The 21,039-nt window shown below is 37.9% G+C and overlaps 1 protein-coding gene across 1 annotated transcript; it reads right to left on the minus strand.

Moving 5' to 3' along the window:
* Nucleotides 1-264: 264 nt before the first annotated feature.
* Nucleotides 265-14,183, minus strand: mxra5a (matrix-remodelling associated 5a). The gene is made up of 7 exons (XM_052127662.1): nt 13,903-14,183; nt 13,384-13,636; nt 11,972-12,101; nt 11,413-11,803; nt 6,921-11,102; nt 4,731-5,652; nt 265-4,325 (listed from the first exon to the last, which is right to left on the minus strand). Exons 2-7 carry the CDS (start codon nt 13,560-13,562, stop codon nt 2,417-2,419), a joined length of 7,713 nt encoding a protein of 2,570 aa, XP_051983622.1. The 5' UTR covers nt 13,563-13,636; nt 13,903-14,183; the 3' UTR covers nt 265-2,416.
* Nucleotides 14,184-21,039: the final 6,856 nt, after the last annotated feature.

Consider the following 21,039-nt stretch of genomic DNA (forward strand, 5'->3'; position numbering starts at 1 on the left):
CTATTATTTGGGAATAGAGAAAACTTCTGCTATTATGAAATTAACATGTTATTAAAATAACATAGGATTCAGAAATGGGTAATATGCTGGCAAAAAAGAAACAAAGAAAGAAAGAAAAACGGTGAACCTGGTGTGGTCATTGAAACAGGCACGAACCAGAGCAGCCCGAAAATAGAATAACATCAAGAGATACTGTACCTATATTTAATTAAATAAAGAATGGATTCAGACTTTGATTTTGGAAGGGTTTATGATGGGCATGAATACTACATTTTGAGATCTATTCATACTCTATAGGCTATATGAATAAATTACATGCAGTTTTAGGCTCGTTATTTTTTCACACCTCTGTCAAAACACCAATTCCAGAGTGTCAAAACAAAATCATGGAAAAAAGAGCTAGACAGCTGGGTTTTATTCAGAATGTACAGTCATCCCTTAACTGTCTCATCTTAACCGGTGCAGACAAGCGTGCCCAGGTGTGCTCAAGATGAGGAGCTCAAGCTTCATGTCTGTCTTCACTGAAGCAGGACATTGAGTTAGTAGCAGAACAGACACAAAATGGTTAAAAAAAAAAAAAAAACTCAAGGTTATTTTGTTTTTACTCTTCCATTGTAATATAGAACAGTGCACTCAAATAAATTAAGATGCTAATGACAGAGCAAATATATACAATTAAGCTACAGTGAAGGTAAATTAAACAAAGGCAATTCACCTTGAATAAATAATTTCTGCTGAAATGCAGATTACCATGCAAGATAAATAAGGGACTTTATCCTCAATGATTAGCTCATCATTATTAGCAATTAAATTTTTTACCCCAAGGATGCATTACGGACCAGGCCTATACTCTTTGTAAATATAGGAAATGAGGTCCCCCTCAAATCCCCTTGATATTTTATATCTCTATAACATTTTCATGGCAGTGTAATAACTCCCACAGAGGATATTCTTTTTCAGTCACACTCTTGGAAAAACATTTCCTTCTGATTTCTTACCCATTTCTATAAACCACAGAAGGATATTGTTCTTTAAAGTTCTTTAATGGTCCAGATGCTTTAAATGTGTGTGGGATCTGTTGAAATGTCTGACTCCTGCTCTCTGTTTACTACGTCAGACAGCATTTTCACAATTCAAGTCTAGACTTAAGACTCACCTCTTTAGCCAGACATACTCTTAATTTGGCAGTCAATCTTGTAGTTATGCGTGCATTAATCAAAAACAATTCTAAGTATATCTTAATTCTACACTATAAAAATAAAAATCACATCAAGGGAAAATTTACTGACCACTGCCTGCATTCTTAATCATGATCATTACAATTTAATAATTATCTTACTAAAACATCAAATAATTAAAATGTTCTTAAATAAACATATGACTAGTATTACACATATTATTTAACTAGATAATTTGCATTTATATATATATATTTGGCCGGCTCCCCCTGCTGAGTGTGGTTCCTCTAAATTATTTTTCCTTTACCTAAGGTTTTGTGTTCACTTGCTCACTGGGGGTACTATGAAACTGTTGTATGTAATGAAACTAAAACTATTTATTGTGAAATGTACTATCCAAATTTAACTGACCTGACTTAACAGCATAAAATAATAATAATAATTATAATAATATGGCCAAGTCTGCTATGACTGTCACAACTACTGATGGGTCACCTTTTTTGACCTCAGAAAGGCTGACATGAAAATGTTTTAAAGTCTTATTTATTAAAAAATATGGAAAATAGAAATACATTAGTCTTCAAAAGACAAATAATTTATACGTGTTAAAAGTGGGTACAAGATTGAGCCATTTTTAAACAGACCTGTTTAGACATGAGTCATATGCAGACACTATAATAGACAACTGTGTTGTCTATTATAAAATGAGAATCTGAGAATTAATTTAAAACTGAAGAAAAAAAAAAACATGTTCTAGCCACAGTTGTGTGATAACAGATTATGAAAATGTGTCATTCAATGACAAGTTCTCCAAGTATGATTGAAAAAAATATGTAGAGAAGTATTATTACATTAATTATATCCCTGAAAAATTGTGACATTCAGAATAAAAGGATGCCATTAAATGTATTTTTCATCTATACATTTTGACATAAACTGTCATTGTCAAACAATAAAGTAGAAAGATACCTCATAATATCAGTAGGTTGGTTATGTTGCTAACATAAATTGCTTTGCAAGCTTCTAAAAAAGTACCTTTAAACGTTTTGTAAATTTTTTGTTGCAAACATTGTAATTTTAAGCACCCATGATTTAAAAAAAATAATGTAATGTTTTTGTGTTGGGCTGATTCCATTCAATATTTCACATTGACAAATGCTGACAAATGCTATCAAACTTGGATGATAGCTCAACAATGCAGTTCCATGGGCATATGAACAGAAGATGTTGTCTGCTTCTCAGTATACATAAAGGTATGTACCTTTTGAGTCAACTCCTATCACATTTCTGGCTGTACATCTGTAGAATCCAGCATCTCTTGTTGTAGGGTTCTGGATGATTAAGGAGCCCTGAGGATGGAGGTACTTGTTCCCAAACAGGCGTGGTTGAGAGCTGGCAACAAGCCGTGTTCTATTTGGGGTCTCCCATGCCACTTCTGCTTTGGGGATACCTATGACCACACAGTTAAGTTGTACTGCTACTCCTCTTCTAGCATAGGTGGCAGGAGCTGGGCCACTTGTAATATGAGGTGGATATGCAATGATAATAACTGGGACAGTGAGCAGGGAGTTTCCATATTCATTGGAAGCCCTGCAGGTGTATGATCCCCTGTCATGGACAGAAGCTTGCTGGATGGAGAGGGTCCCATTGGGAAGAACGGCATAACGACCTGCTCTTTGAGGTCGGTTTAAGACCATCCCACTTGGCAGGGTCCAGCTGAGACGGACAGAGTCTGTGTTTGACAAGCAGTGCAGCTGGACATCCTCCCCATTTATGATGCTAAGGGGTGAGTTGTACATGTTATTGATCTCTGGCTTATGCCCTGGCGTTAGTGTAACTGTTCTCTCAACCACTCCACCGGCATTGCGTCCCAAACAACGATATGTGCCTGCCTCTGAGAGAGCAGGGTTACTGATGACCAAAGTCCCGTCAGACTTGTGAAGGAATTTATTGAATTGCCCACCTCTCAATAGTGGGGAGCCATTTGGAAGGATCCATGTCACCTGTGGGGCTGGTGACCCTTCAACTGAACAGTTTAGGTTAATGATCCTGCCCACAGTCAGTGAGACTGACTCCATTTTGGGACTCCTAAGTTTTGGCTTTTCTAAAATGTCTGTTACATCAAGCTGAATAACAAGCCTTGTCTCACCTCCCTCATTACGAGCAATACAGGCTAACTGGCCTGAATCGGTTATTCTCACTAAGCGGATATCCAGAGTGCCATTGCGATGTACTGTTATTCGACTCCCAAAATATGGTGCAGGGAGAACAACATTCTCTGGGAGAACCCACATGACACGTGGAGCAGGGGTGCCAGTGGCCTCACAATCAATCAATTTTCGCCGATCTCTTACAGTAGACACTCTTAATGAATTTGTGTTGCCTCTGAGACCATTAATTGCTGGAGGAGAGACAAGGATTTCTACTCTGGTCACTTTGCGATCCTGCCCTGCAGTGTTCCTAGCCAGACATACATAGTTCCCACCATCAAATCGCTGAACTTTCTGAATGAATAGAGTCCCATTAGTATCTATAATATACTTGTCTGAAACTGAAGTGATGACTTTGTTAGTGGGTGAGAACCACAATATAAGAGGTGTTGGCTCACCTTTGGCACTGCATTTCAGAGAGACAGATTCTCCGTAGAGAACCCTGACGATATCCTGTGTCTTATTCTCAATAACAGGCACATCTGCAACTACAATAACATGCACTTTCATCTCATCTTTACCAATCTGGTTCTCAGCATAACAAGTATAGTCACCCTCTTCACGCATCCCTACTTCATTGAAGAAGAGTGTTCCATTGTCAAAGACAACATACCTTTGACTTCGACTTCCAATATGATGTTCAGGCTTCATGACATTGTTGATCATGGTGCCATCAGGCAATGCCCACTGGATTTTTGGATTGGGTAGCCCTGAGGCCACACAGTCAACCTTTAGGTTACCTCCATACAATACAGTCCTATCCACCTCTGTCTTCTGCTCAATTTTGGCTGGTTTTGTTAGGATGCTGACCTTAAGGGGCACAAAATCATCGCCGATTTTGTTGCGAGCAACACAGAGATATTCACCATCATCTTTCTCTGTCACAGAGAGGATGGATAGTGTACCATTGGCAGATACTTTGATCCTTGGATCATAACTGAAATATAAAAACAAAAATAAAAAAAAATGTGACAGCAGGCATAATTTGAAAAATTTTATATTTTCTGTTTGAATTAAAGTCTAACAACATAAAAGCAGCATTAATGGAATTGCAGTGGTAGGCCTATGTGTGACAGGCAAAAATATTTCAGTAATTATATTTGTATTATAGAAAAATGAATAAATAAGTTATGTAATTATTTTGTAGAATTGCTTGTAATTAGAAAGTTGTTAGAGTGTTTGTGTGGCATGCAAAGTGTACCTGTCCGATGAGTCAAAGCAGAATGGAGAGATATGCAGAAGGGAAGAAATAGAAAGGGACTATGTGCAAATATTTCCTAAATGTATAAACCCAGTATCTTTACAGGACAGGATATGTGCTTCAGTGAAGTGTTTATATTACCTGTAGTGAGCATCTACAAGCTTTTTGGATGGAGTCCTCCAGATGATCCTTGGTTCTGGGTTGCCTGATGCAATACAGTCCAGGTGCAACCTGCTTCCATAGACCACGTCTGTATTTTGAGATGATGAGAATGTAATCCTGGCCCTGGAGGATATTATGGATTTCCTTACAGTCAAATTAATGGCCCTCCGTGCTGTGCCAACCACATTGGTTACTGTGCATTCATATCTACCCGTATCTGTCAGAGAAAGACTACGAACATGTAGTGTCCCATTGGGGAAGACAAACAAGTTTCGTCCGTTACTAAACTGAGAGGGATGGAGTTGCTTGTCATCAGGGGTAGTCCAGCTAATGGAAGTGGGAGGGGCAGCCTGGGCAATGCAATTCAATTGGGCAGTGCTTCCTTCTGGAAGAGTGACATTCTCGTGCCTTGGCTGTTGAATGATTGGTGGCAAGGCAGCAACAGTGAGTCGAATAGATATGGCATCAGCACCTGCTGCATTGCTAGCAATGCATTTGTATATTCCTCGATCTGTGTGTCTGGCCGCTTTTATGTGAAGCGTGCCATTGGATGAGGCTGAGATTCTCTGATCAGACGGGCCATGAGTAGGTCCACCAGAATGTACCATTGCCCTATCAGGGAGGACCCAGGTGATTCGAGGCTGAGGATGCCCTTGAGACTGACAATCAAGCACAACATTTTCTCCAAGGTATGCTGTGGCTTCTCTATAGCGTGTCTGCAGTATTCTAGGTTGTTCAGCCAAAACAATTAAATTAACCATGGTCTTGTCCTCTCCATACTGGTTTTGGACACTGCAGAGGTACTGGCCTCTGTCCAGAGGAAGTACTTTGTGGATAACGAGTGTGCCATTAGAGAGGACCTCAAACCTCTGGACCCTAGTGTTCTGTGTGACACTAACTCCTGCATGAAAAAATAATGACACTCTTTACACCACAAAATCATTTTGAGTAATCAAAATGCACCACGAGTAAAACATTTGGACACACCTTCTCATTCTTTATTGTTACTATTTTCCATAGAAAAGAAAAATAGTCTGCATTTGGAATGGAATACTACTATATTATTCTTACTAGTTCTGCCATTTATAGTTAGTTAGCCAAAGTAAACAACAAAATATGAAATAACACCACTGGAAGAATTTCAAACAAATCCAAACTATCTTATATTTTAGCTTCTTTAAAGTAGTCACCCTTTGCCCAGATTACAGCAGTGCACCCTCTGGACATACTCTCAAACAACTTCATGAGATATCCACTTGGGATGCTTTTTAAGCAGTTTTGAATATGTTCCAATTCATTCTGGGCTCTTGTTGGCTACCTTTTATTCAGTATCAATAAGTTTTAGTTTAGTAAAGAATCATATTCAAGCTCAATTTAAGATAATGAGAAACAAAAATGCAGTCAAGAATTCTCAAACTTTTGACTTAATAGTGTAGAATAAACTTGTTGTATGGATTAAACATGATTCCATTATATTTTTTAACATACCCATTATGACTAACTTTATTCCATGGAACACCAGAGGAGAATTTTTTAAGAATGTTTTTCTAACAATGCTATTTCCCATACAATGAAAGTGAATGGGGACAGAGGCCTTCAGTCCCTGACATTTAGCTTAAAACTACTGTCAATTATTTTGGACACAGCAACGGACAGGATATGATGTCTCGCTCGAGGGCTTCTGTTTGTAATAATTAATAAATCATGAATAACAAATAATATAAAATTAAAAATGTTAAAATATACTATCTCCTCACTTTACTGCAACAATAAATACATTCAGCTAAAAATGATTGATTCTTTATAATAAGCCAAGAGGTCAGTTTGTGACGTTTGATTCTTCTATTGGTCACACGTCGTCTTCTCATCCAAATGTGTAGGTAAGAGTTTATCAAGTTTAAACTTTGGTGCACAGATTGCGTATTTATGGAATGAAAAATTGTTTTGCTTGCATTTCAGGCCTCAGAAGTGCAAAATGCAGGGTGACTTATTTTTCCTTTTGTCTCCAATGGAAGAAAGAAAGTCATACAAGCTTGGAATGACACAGAGGGTAAGTAAATTTTGACAGAATTAAAGATACATACTAAAAAAATAAAACATAAATTAATCCACAAAACATTTAAGGACATGTCAAGTGATACTTAAAAAAAATTTCCTAACCTATCTTACCTGTAGAAACTTTAGTCCAGGAAAGGAAAGGATTGGGCATCCCCACAGCAACACAGGGCAAATATGCATCAGATTCGGTCTGTGCTGCAACAGAGCTAATGTCTGTGCTGGTGATTTGAGGTCTTCTTCTACCCTCGGGCACTACTGTTTGTTTTTGTTGAACTCCTCCTGATATGATGTAATGTACAGTAGAGTTGCCACTACTCTGAACACCTTGCCTCATAGAAAATTGCTGCTGAGTTGAGGAATATATTGAAGACAATGTTGGAGTTATGGGTGCTTTTGTAATGGTCTTTTTATGGATGTTTCCCTCTAATCTTTGAGATCTTGTCACCTCAGATTTGAAATTTGTGCCACTGACAGTATATGGTTTAACACTGTGTGACTGATAAGAAAATAGTCTAATTGTAGATGTTGTTCTACTGGATAATTCAAGTTTACCAATGGTTTCCTGGCCTGGGGTTACAAATCTTTCTTTGTGACTGTCAGGAATGTGATTTGAATTGTCTGTTTCAACTACACTGCTTGCAGAAAGGGGTGTAATTGGGCAATGCGTATTTGTATGTGCTGTAGGGGACTTTATGGCTGTTGTAGTTGTTTTTGTGGTAAGTATGTTTTCTTTAGTAAATGGAGGCACATTAACATTTCCTGATGAACTCCAAGGATTCATAGCTGTAGTTGAATCTTTTCTGTTGTGAATGCTATAAGCTGAAACCCTGCTGGGTTGTGTGGTTGCAAGCATTAATTGTTGAGAGCTTTTGGGCCTGTCTGTTGGAATCAGTGAACTCTGGTGAGCTCCTTCAAAAATGACTGCCGTCACTGAACCACGTTGGATTTTTGCATAATCATTTTCGATGGTTTGATGCTGGGTACTTGGGGAAGATGAAGAGAATAGCCTGAGTGGAAACATCCTCACATGCTGTTTGGATGACATCACATTTTCAGTGTCTGTAGGTTTATATTGGTTGTTTGTTTTGTCTGGACTTTCACCTGGGATCTCTTCTGATTGTGCTCGAAAGCTCTCAAGGGAGTCATCTGATGTTGGGCTTGAGCTGGCATCTTCTGTAATTATTTTCTGTTGTGTCTCTTCAAAAGTTTTAGTTGCAGGGGTATGGATACTAGTAAACCGCTCATGGTCAGCTGCCTTCACTGCAGGATTTGTAATTGGAGGAGATAATGTGTATTTTGTTTCATTGTGCAAAGTTGCTTTCTCTTCTTCTCTTCCAAAACTAATGGATGTTGATGGAGTCACTGAAACTGTTGTGGTGCTTTTGAGTTCTTTAGTTGCCTTAGCATTAGGTGAGTCTCTATTCTTTGTAACAGACCATTTTTTTTGGTGTATGAATTTATGGGTTTGGTGATTCCTGCCACTGTATAAAGGATCTGTGTTCTCATTATGAGTCATTTTGCCTAGTGACGGTAGTTGGCTGTGAGTTAATGGAACAGTAGTATTAATCTTGGCTCCTGCACTTTTGGCCCATTGAGATGTTTCAATATTAGTTTTAGAGAAAGCCGTTGTCTTAGTAACGACTGAAAACCCATTCGTGACCTCAGAAATTAAAGATGAAGTGGGCTGTGGGGGGGCATTTGTGAGATATACAGATGATTTAAAACTGTTTGTCTTACTTCTACTTCTATTAGGCTTTCTACGTCTTCCACCAGTCCTCCTCTTGCTGGATGAGTTACTAGCACGTGAGGATGAAGCAGTAAGTGAATTAGAGGAGGTTGCTTTATTATTTCCTGAAGTGGGTTTGGTGGTTGGTGTCACAGTAGTAAACAGTGGAATTTTTGAGATATTATTTTTCTGCAGCTGAGATATATTTTGCTTTTGTAGGAGCTGTGTTCCTTGCTTAATTGTAGTTAGGATTTCAATAAACGAGTTGGCATCACCATATGTTTCTCCACTTGGTTCTGTGTCGACCTTTGTGGAGGTTGATGCTAAGCTGTAATAAGTCTTTCCTTGATAATCCTGTCCTACATGTTCAAGACTTTTTAAAACCCTGTATTCATTATCATCATCATCATGATCAACGTCATCATATGAACTCTGCAATGCTTCAGCTACTCTGCTATCATCCATTGTGTGGCTTTGTTTTTTCTGTAAATTAGTTCCATATGACATTGTGCTCAACATAGTGCTTATTTTAAACCCCTCTGCAACTTCTGAATGTCCCACAGTAAAATGGGTCATCTGTGGACCAATTGTTGATTGTGCAATATGTGTGCTAGCTGTAAACACATCTGAATTCATATCAGTTTCAGGTGCAGCTATCTGGTAAATAACATGTCTCTGGTCCTCAGAATCCAGAGGTCTTATGTCCATGTTGTAATTAGTAACCAGAAATGGCATCTGTGACATTGTGACTGCGTACAATGCCTCTTCAAATGGTACTATTTTTGTTGTACCTTCTGCAGATGATCCTTCAATCCTGTTAGTAGTTTCTGACTTCTTTGTGTAGGCAGTCTCTGACTCCTGTATTCTGTATGTACTGCTATGAACTGATTTTGGATTAGTAGTTTTTGTACTAGTTCCACCACTGCGAACTTTTGCCAAAATGCTAGCCCAGCGCTTTGGATCTATTTGGTTGTTTGATATACTTATTCTTCTTCTTGACTCTACAGTGTTAACCCTGTCCCCTCCCGTGGTACCTACTCTTCCCCTTGGCATAACAGGGCGTCTCCAAGAATTCCTAGATGTATGGCCACCTCTTATTCCCATATTTGGGACCCTCCTTCCACTGGGTAAATCAGCACGCCTCAGAAGGGCTTTCTCAGAAAGCTCTTCAGGTTCATTATCCCCAGATGACTCCACATCATTTGTCATGATTACTTTTATTTTGGTTGAAAGTCCCTCAGCAGGTTGAGGCCTGCTGGAGTATTTCCTTAAGGGGAGGATACCTTGTGGTCTTGCTATTATTACTTTTGTTACCAAAGTGTCCATCCCATGCTGGTTTCCTGCTACACACTTATAGGATCCACTGTCTGAAATCTGACTGTGTCGAATAATCAGAGTTCCGTTTGATGACACAACTGTCTTGGAAATGTTTACCCACTTGTTTACAATGCTTCCATCAGGAATAATCCAGTGTACATCAGCATCAGGCGACCCAGTGGCAACACAAGGAAGGGAAACAACTCCTCCTGCAAATCTTGTAATTGGCTCTGTTACTCCTTCACCTCCAGGAGGTGGGCTGGAAGATTCCTCCACTGTCAGACGAAAAGGGAGGATAGTGAGGTCATCGGAGACCTGTGCAATACAATAGTACACTCCTGAATCAGAATGATCAAGAGATTTGATTTCAAGCAAGCCAGAACTTGAAGCTGAGAGCCTGTTATCACCACTGCTATAAGGTGTTTTTAATGTAGAGCCATCAGGGAGCATCCATTTCACTGACTGATTCCCAGAGCTATGTATTGCACAGCTTATCTCAACAGGACTTCCCACCACAGCAACCTGCATAGTTTTAGTGTCATTTTTGGAATCAATTATAACCCACCCCCTTTTCTGCTGTCTTAAAGATTCAGTCTCCACAACTTCAGTCAGATGGGTGCTTAGAAGGAGTCGAACAGTTTTACTTGTAGACTGAAGTCTGTTAAGCTGGAGGTCCATTGATGACTGCATTAACCAGGATGGCTCAGCTACTATGTTTGCTTTCACTCCTGTATAGTAAAGAGCATCCCTTTTAACATCTTGCCGATATCTGAAGCTAATGTAAGGGTCCTTGCTTAACATAATTTCCCTTTGAAGGTGGGCTGGAACACCACTGTAATATGCAATCAATCTCCACAACCTCTCATAATTGGACCTATCAATGGGACACTCTAGATCTAATGTCAGAGTCAGGTTTGCTGATATTTGATACTGGTTAACATAGTCCCAGCCTATGCTAGTCAGCTCTCTTGGCTCAGTGACAATGCAGTTCAAGTCTACTTGATTTCCATGTTCATCTGACAGGCCCAGGGAAATGTTGCCAAGGGGTTGACGAAATTCATCCATCGTCAGGAGTTCACTTTCTGTGTCCTCAGAGGAAATTACTCTGTGTGGGGTGCTGAGAACGGGACTATTGCAAGTGGGCCTCTCTAAATCCTGAAGTTGTTTCTTCTTTAGGTGTTTTGGAGAGGAACACAAAGGGCAGAGCTGGCCTTCATAATAAGCTTTGTCCTTCTTACATTTTAACACACCTGGGAAATAAAAAAGAGGGGGTCAGAAGTAAGTGGACATTCATCATGATAAGATAAAGTCCTAAAATGATATGTCCCTTTAGCATGCTCTATCCTGTAAACACATTATAAACAGATCTTCAACTAATATTGCTGTTTTTAATACTGTATAATTATAAATGTCATCAAATAATCTTATGAAGCATAAAGTGTTGCCATAAATAGTGACATAAAATACAACTCTATGTCACTATTTCTACAGCTTTTCCTTCTATGTGATAAGAACCTCCAAATTTGGAGATTTTTACAACAACGTCATGATAACAATGACCTTGCGAATTTGTATTCCACTCTTTGAACCATCTCATGTGGCAGTCACAGGTCCAGGGGTTCCCATGCAAGGACAGGTTCTCTAGATATGGCATGCCTGCCAGCATCCACTTTGACAGTGTGGTAAGGGCATTATCAGACAGGTACAGGTGCTTCAGGGTGGACACTGGGAAGTGTCCAAGAATGGAGAAAGTGGAGAAGGTGGCTGGGTGGAGCTGCTGAAGTTGGTTGCCCTCCAGTTGCAAAAGACGAAGAGAAGTGAGGCCTTGAAATGCATCAGGGTTGATGAACTCAAGTTTGTTGTGATCCAGGTGCAGCCTAGTGACACTCCAGAGACCAATAAGGGTTTGTCTACTAATTACCTTCAGTTTATTATAGCTTAGTTTCAGCATCTGAGGAGAAAGAAGCATTGAACCAAATCAATAAATGTATTTACATTTGCTTTAACAATCTGAATTCAAAACCTTCACAAAAAAACAACAACATACAAACCAAAAAAAAAAAAGTACAGAGAGAATGATTTATTAAGTGGAAATTTCAAACAATAAAGTTGACAGCACCTGAAGGGATACGAGGTCACGGAATGTTCCATCAGGAATTCGATTCATATCATTCCCATGCATCAAAAGCAGCTCTAGTTTTCGTAGCCCAGCAAAAGAGCTGTACGCTATTTTATTTATAGTATTGAACCTGAGTGGAGGAAGGACAGAGGAGTGAAATAATAAGAATGTTAACTGATATGCTGCAGATTTACCAAATAGAATCTAACATCAAATTTCAATTTATTTCGGTATGATGCCAATCTTGCCTGGGACAGCCAGACTAAGTCTTGAACATCCGTGCATTGTTGTAGTTCATCTGTAAAATGGTCTGAATATTCCTGGCATTTAAAATCATCAAGGGACATTCCCAATAACCTACAGATGAACCCAACTGGATGTCTGGTGAAAAGTCTTGAAACAATGAATAATAATATTTCGTTTCAGACATGCTAAAATGACCTAGATGACTGAAAACCAAGGTTATATCATACTATGAATAATGGTTTAAATTTGGGTCTGTTTATCATACAAAGTGATTGTATAACTTCAGAAGAATTGTAAAATAGTGCACAAGTCATAAGGACTGCTTTTACTGTGGCTTTATGGTGTTTTTTCCATGACAGCCCAGAGCTACTAGATACTGTTTATTACATTTAAAAGTGAAGATAAGTAATATAAATTGAAGATTTGTTTTTAATTTCATTTTGTGTAGGGGCATATGAATGACCCCAGTTACAATGGTTGCTATGTCACTGCTTTTGTGTTCCACAGAAGAAAGTCAGACATAATTTTCAGTTGGGGTAAGTAACTGTTAAAGACAAAACTAGCTGTGACATTTAATTTTTTTTACGAAAATAAAAACAAAACTGAAACAAAACTAAACTAAACTGAAATTAAAAACGTTCACTGCAACAGGAACAACATTTTTGGAGAATTTCATTTTTTTTACTCTATTTACTGATTCTGCTCAATTAGACAGGAAGGGGCATCTTATCAATATACAACTATTAAACACAGTTCACTATGTAGGGGCAGGTAAATCTGAGAGGGGCTCTCAACAAGAATAAACAAATGTGCAGGCTACAGTGGTGCAGATGCCTAAACTCCATGCACTGCAGTATGTTGTGTTGTGAATTTCACAAGTACAACTTTGTTGCAATTAGTTTGATTCTTGTGTAGTTCCTGATTATGCAGTAATGATTATGAGTAATAGGTATGTGAAACAATTTGTGGTGCTATAAGATCTAAGTTAAGAAACATTAAAACGAATTACCAATAAACTGACATTGAAAATAATAATACAAAATAAAAAAAACATACTCAAACTAAAACTAAATTAATTACCATTCTGACAAGCCTTAAAGATAGAATGAAAGCAAACAAACAAAAAACAACAACAATGTGTGAAGACAATATTCAAATATTCTTACCCCAGGTTCATCCGTTGCACATGTTTGGGCACGCCAGTTGGCACGGTAAGTAAGGAACGGAAGGTGCAGTGCACCTCTGTGGGCTGGTGGCATGCACATGGCTTCGGGCAACAACGTACCACTACTGGCAGTGCTACCATCACCAGCATCATGAAAACCTGAGAATGAAAGCGGCCCATCTTCAGCCCCGCAGCTGCAACCGCCTCAGACTGCAGAAAGACGCAGCAGTTGGAGCGGAATATTGCAAAAAAGCCTGTTGTCGAGAAAGAAAAAAAAAAAAAAAAAAAAACTTTATCAGAAGTTAATATCTACAGCAGCAAGGCGCTCGTCCAGAAGGACTGAGATAGAAAGACTAAGCAAAACGGTGCTTATCGAGACACATGAAATAAAGCATTTGGTGTTGAAAGTATCGGTTATGATTCATCTAGCAATACTATACGTGAACATTGTTTTACAATAGGTTACTGTCAGGGCTATCACTACTGGACTCTGATTTAATAAATTACTGAATTAGCAAACCTTATTTTTTCTTTGTTGATAGGATATTATTCCAGCTACAATCCGACATGATTTTGGTCGACAGCACCCTTCAAAATTTCATCTCCGGAGATAATGGTGTGATAGTCCATTTACTTCAGGCAGTAGGCTAAATTCTCTACTGACGATAAAAAAGAAGCAAACTGATTTCATTCCTAAATTATCTTCTTAATCCAAGACGAACCCGATTGTTTGTATTTTGTTCATACAATAAATATAAATCTTTAAAATCTTACAGAAAGAAGCGTCTTTCTGTATTTGAGAAAAGCCTTGAAGACTCCAGCTGTGGAACTGCTCGTTATGTTGGGAAACGTGAGAGTGGAACTTTCATATGGCGGTGGCGCGCGCGTTGATTCTTCTGGGCACAGTGCGCAGGGCTCGAGGGGAGTGACAGACCGACAGTCTTTCCACGCTGTCCTGAAGGCAATGCATTATTAGACAAGGACTTGCTGAAAAGCTTAGTAACACTATACAACAAGGTTCTATTCATTAACATTAGTTAATGCATTAGCTATCATAAACAAACCATTGAGAATATATATATATATATATATATATATATATATATATATATATATATATATATATATATATATATATATATATATATATATTTCATCATTTGTTAATCTTTTTTAATGTTAGTTAATAAAAAATATTACGGATCATTGTTAGATCATAGTGCATTAACTAATGTTAAATATATATATATATATATATATATATATATATATATATATATATATATATATATATATATATATATATATATATACATATATATATAGCCTATATAGATATTTTTTTAAATGTATTACTATATGTTAAAGTTAAAACTATTATTTTTTAAGATTAATAAATGCTTAATAAGCATTGTTCATTGTTCATTTTTACTAATGTTAACAAATGGAACCTTAATGTAATGTGTTACCAAAAGCTTTAAAAAAAAGTCCACATAAAAAATAGTGTATTTTTTTTCTAATTCATTGCAAAGGAAAATTTTGGTCAGTATCAACACACCTATATGTAAACAGTGTTCCTATAGGCACCTTAGGAAAAGTACCTGAAATAATTACATTCCCATGAATGTTCTGGCCCCACGTTAAATGGAAAGACTCTATTTAAGTAAAGGTTGCAAAGTTCAAAGCCTTGTCATTTTCCTCCTAGACCCTGATCCATGCCACACACACACACACACACACACACACACACACACACACACACAGAGAGAGAGAGACAGAGAGAGCATATTCTAAACTGACCCATGATGTCCCCTAGGTGAGTTCACAATGTACCCTGAAGCATTAAAGAAGAGAATGTAGGGGGCTGGCCAGGGCAAAGGTCAAAGATCCTGCCCATTTTATTAACCACTTGGGAGATTCCATACATCATGTCATTTCAAGCAGATAGCACACCTGTTTGAAAATGACCTGTAGGTGCAGTCATCATCAGTGTTGGAAACAGAGGCACTGAGCATACACAGATTGTGTACATGAAAAACATAAATACAAAAACAAAATATAATCACCATCTCCAACATAAAATATAACATAAAACAACCATTGTTAGCAAGGCTGGACTGGGAAGAGAAATCGGCCCGGATTTACGTAGCAACTGGCCCAAAAAGTTGTTGAGGAGGGTGTTCACTTTCCTTTTCTGCATATCACAGCGCCATTTTGTGGTCTGTTGTGCATAACGCGGCCCATCACGGCCCATTCAGCACGTTTCACAAACTTGTGAATTCTTCCTCCATCACCTTTGATGGCCTTGCACAGGAGTTCTCAAACTTAAGTCAGGCCTCCAAGAGAGGCTCTATAAGAACTACCACCCCCCCCCCACCCCAATAACATTTGACACACTGTAATCCATTTTTAAAGAATTTATGAGTGCCCGAAAATATTTCTAACAATAAGTACAATAAATTACTTAAAGTTGCTTTAAAAATACAATAATGCTACTTTAAAGCTTATTGTAAATTTTGATATGTCTGGGATGTGATTACATTTGATAACATAGAGCTTGAGGACATAACATAGTTAGAGATTGTGAGGTCAGAGGTGCTTTGTAAACTGCTAATTAGAGACTTCTGTTGATTTTATTTACAATTAACATTAAAGGGTGCAACCACACTTTGACAACAACGCTGTATTGGTTTAATAATATTTTACAGAGGTGGGAGGAATCAAAGCTTGCGCCTGTTTTTCCAGACACTGTTTTGAAAGCAAATGTAACTAACAATGAAGCCATACAATGTAGGCCCTGTCCACCTGGCTAGCACATGTTAACAGTGATTCCTGAGGTTTCCTCTGACATGGAAATGACCTAAAGACCTAATGCATGCATGATCTTCTGGCAAATACCTTGTAGATGCATAAAAAGCTTTGCTTTTGACCTTTGAGATCTTCATGAATCTTGCTATAGAAAAAGACTGTTAGTCTTTAACCAGAACACATGTGGCAAATAGTAAATATAAAAGCTGATTCCTTTAATTTCAGTGCTTTATAACATTTTACCAGCTGTATTTATTTTTTTATTTGTTGTCCTCTTTTGGCCCTGAAATGTGTTCTTTATTATCCCCTTTACTAATGAAAAGTGTCAGTTTCCCATTTATGCTGATCCTCATCCATTAAAATGGAAACAGCAAAGGTGGTCTCAGATTAGCAAAAAGCAGCTACAAACAATGATCTATACTTCCAAAGTACTGGTTGTTTGACCATCTGGCTCAAGACTGACCTGCACACAACTCAGTAATAATAAACAACATTCCCTAGACAATTAAGCACTGTTTATTTTCACTGGTGGCCTGGTCACATATATTATAGTGATATTTGAGACAAATTACCTTATAATATGTAAAGTAGCTATAATGAACAAAGTTTCTAATAAAAGATAGAATACAAGGGTATATGTAACTAACTTTGAATAAGCCTGAAATTAATCAACCGATCACATCTGGTATTACCATTACTCTTGAAATATTGCCAAATTGATCTACACTTTAATGAAAAAGCGAGTGATGGACATTTAATGAAGTTCTAAATGTAAGTTTTGGGAGGAGCTTGTTCATCTAGGCCTGCCAATCATATACCAAGGATATATAAGAGCCTGCTTCCCTCGCTTCTGCGACGATTAATTCGGCATCCCTCCATCTCCCCATCTCCAACTTTTGATTTCATAATTCATAAACCATTTATCTCGAAGCTTAAGCACAGTACCATGCTTGAGCCCATCTGCTTTGGACAGCATGCCAAATACCTTTACCTTAATATACTGCAGGAATATATGTACCTTCAAACTCATGAAAAGGGCATATCTGAGAAAGATAAGAGTTAGAAAGCAAGCACTGACAAGACAGTTACAGATGCCATGTTAGGCAGCCGTATTTACTGTAATTACGTTGCTGTAATTACTTTTGGCATTTTACTGTAGAGCTCACTATTTGGTTTCCATTATGTCAGTATTATAGCATTCAAGTTTATTGATACAGCTTCCTGAATTCTCATATAACCTTTGTCTTGTCTTTATGGCCCAGATCCCCAAGGCCTCCACATTGACAGAACTGTATAATAAACAGCGTCCCAACCCGCTGTGTGCAGCTGGGCAATTGCTAGACAAAGAGTGAAAACCCACATACTCCTTGTCTTACAGTATTACCGTAGACTTGGAGCACAACGAAACAGTAAATAAAATGTAAAGTGTGTAGTTACTGCTAGGAATTACAAAGAAAATGACAGGTTTCAAACAAATTCCAACACTCCCCCAGACTGCCATTGGTCGGTACAAACAAACAGTCCCACCAAAACTCACACAATTGGCTGTGCCAGCCAGGACACTCAAACAAACAAACCAATGTATGATAGCACTTAGGTCAACTCTGTTTATATTTTTATCATCATAATTTTATCATATTTGTATCATTCCAGATTAAGTTGGGATTGGAGACAATAAATTAACATAAAAAAAAATTACAAATTGCAATTTCAGATCATTGTGTTTCCTGTTGTATTGTATTGTATATGACATATCTCAGCAGTGAAGCTGAGAGGACCTCTCTACAGACACATCTGTCTTAAGAATGCAGTAAGTATCTTAAAGTAGTATTGCATTATAGCCCTTCAAAACACAATTGAAATCTTCATATGGGGCTTTATTTACAGTATATAAACTTGGCAACATATCTAAGTCTTCAGGTAGGCACACTTTATAGTTATATAGTTTGCTGACAAATACATTTTGTCCCAGTTTTGATAATGTATGGCTCCTGCAACAGATAAGTCACATGTTGTCAGTTGCAACACAACACCTGGTCTGGATTATTGTGATATGAGATGACAGTATATCAAAGAAATGTTTACAATATTGAGAAATCATGGCAAAGGTATGTGTGGAAACTACTGGACATGATGGCACACTCATGAAAACATGCCCTGGCACATTCTTTATTTTTTACTGGTTTCAAATTAAAAGGTATAAAAAAATCATGCAGAAATGAGCTATCCCGCTCTTCAGAGAAGGAAGCAGTTTTTCTGCCTTTAACATTGTATTGAAAGTTGCAAACAATATATTGTCTGCCTCATTCTATGAACAGAATCCACATAAGATCAGAAAAGGATATCAATGTGTACACGCTGTATGGTTTTGAAGGAGGAGCAGCAAAAATAGTTAACCTTGTGTAAATTATCATGTGAACATTTAGCTTAATGCTAAGCTTAAATGCTTTTTATAGCCTTTACATGCATCTGTTACCAAGCGTGATTATATTTTATAATGAATTCACAAATGCATGTTGATATTAGAGCAAAGAAGTACTGCAAAAATATTATTCTGTACAAACATATAAAAATCCTTAAAACAAGATACATTTAAGTGAATTTTCTTATTTTATTTACTTTATAGTAAAATAAAATAATGTTTTGTTTATAGTAAAAACAAGTGAAAATATGTGCCAGGGCTGAAGAAGTAATCCAAATAATTTATATGACATTATTTACTTTGAGTAATCTAACCGAATATGTTACAAATGACATTTTACAGCATGCATTCTTTAATCTGTACCAGAACACTTTTTAAAAGTAACCCTGCCAACCCTGTACATGGTGATTTTCCCCTCTCACAAATGTATGCAGCCCATATAGATGGTAGCAGAACTCTGGTATTCTGATTAAAACAATTTAATGAAGACCATATGTGGAATGGTACTTTAACATATACCTTTCTGTCCAGGTTGTTGCATTTGAGGGAGAGTATCTTAGAATGATCATTAATAAAATTCCTGACAGAAAAGAGAAAAAAAAAAAGCCTGATCCTAATCTTTTTTTTTTATTAAACCTAAACAAGGTAGACACCTTTTGAAATAAAATATAAATTCAGCAATATTTTCTGTGATAAATGTGAACATTTTGGGATAGTATGCAAAATTTAGTTGATGCAAATGTTGAAACTGCTTGGAAAACCTGAGGTAAGAGAACATATAAATCAAAATTATCCTAGAAATCCCAGATTAGGCTGTGTAACATATTTTCAACATGTCTGGCTCATATCACAAACAGATGCTAAGCACATAAAAAGGAAAATATCTACTGTAAGTACAGGATTAAATAACAAAACTACCTGAAGCAACAGTAATGACTAAAACAAGCCTGTTCTCATAATTAACTCAACAAATGTTCAAGAATACTTTTCAATTCGATTACTGGATAAAGCATCTAAAGCATCAAATTGAAAATAAACTTCAAACTGATTCACTGTACTATTAAATTCTGTAACAAACCTATTATTCTTTTTATTTAGACGAGCATGTTCACCATATGCTGATAAAAAGAGAGTTAAACTGTGCCTCCAGAAGGGATATATTCTTAAACTTTGATTTTGATTGAAAGATTTCTGAAACCACTTAGTCATGGTTGGGGTGCAAAAGAAAAGGTCTACTAATATATTAGTGCTCTGACTACTAAATATTTATACAAGAATATTGGTTTGAATCCATATTTTCTAAGCGAATAAACGTGTACCCCAAATTTTGTGTGCTTACCAGCTTAACAATGTAAAGATTGATATCACACCAATGCAAAATATGTCCTAAGAAGTAGTATTGTCAAATAGTAGCTGTGAGCATTAGTGGTTTTAACAGATGTATCTCTAAACAAATCCACATGGGCTCATTTTGAGGAGTCTAGTGAAAGGCTGGTATGTGGAAAAAGGTTTAGAATGACCCCCAGAGGAAGAGACCCTTACAGGATTCATTCACAAGCTGAGGGAGGGTGTCCTATGGGAGAGTAATTAAATTACAGAGCTTGTGACATGAATTTCATATATTGCTCATTCAGTTAGATCATCTGTATTATATATTAAAATGAGAAGATCTCAAATCATATGTACGTTTAGTTCCCCGTCTGTCGCTGTCTCTTGAGCGCCGAATATGCCTCTGATCTATGAAAAAGGCCAATGAGAAGTTGGCAGACAGTATTTGCATACCCCACCCCCGGACATACGGGTATAAAGGCGAGGAAATACATAGAGTTCATTCAGAAATTTTCTTCTGAGCAGATGGTCGTGTATGGAGTCAGCTGCAAGTCACACACCCATTCCTGCGCATTACAGCTGCTTTCTCCTCTGCACGGCAGTGCAGTTTGCCCCTGGGCGCTTCGACAGCGTAGATAAAGGGGTTATTTTCTCTAAAAGAGCAAATACACAGCTGCCGTTGAATGTCCTTTTCAGGACGCGTCTTTTTAAAGACGTGTTTCCGCCTCTGTGTAGTTTCTGGATGCGGTTGATTTCGCCCAACCTCTGACGGCCATAAAAGCTGCCTTGTGTGCCTGGGATGCGATTACACCCAGGCAGCATTTTATGAATGGCCTGTGTTCTCAGTGCGAGAACATAGCCATGACAGCATTGTGGTCGCGGCTTTCTTTTGTCATGAGAGAAAGCCACTTCAGCCGCCCCCCGTGTCTCGCTGACCTTCCTATGGGATTGAGGCATGCGCCATGGGCGATGGAGGCGTTTTGGGGATAATGACGGGCTCCGTTCGCCGGGTAAATCCCCTCGAACCACCCGCCACCCCGGCACGCTTGCTTGCTTCCGTCTGAGCTCAGGATGAGTGCGGCCCATTTTGCGGCAGGC

The sequence above is a fragment of the Xyrauchen texanus genome, chromosome 5 (assembly GCF_025860055.1).
Source record: "Xyrauchen texanus isolate HMW12.3.18 chromosome 5, RBS_HiC_50CHRs, whole genome shotgun sequence".
Lineage (NCBI taxonomy): Eukaryota > Metazoa > Chordata > Actinopteri > Cypriniformes > Catostomidae > Xyrauchen > Xyrauchen texanus.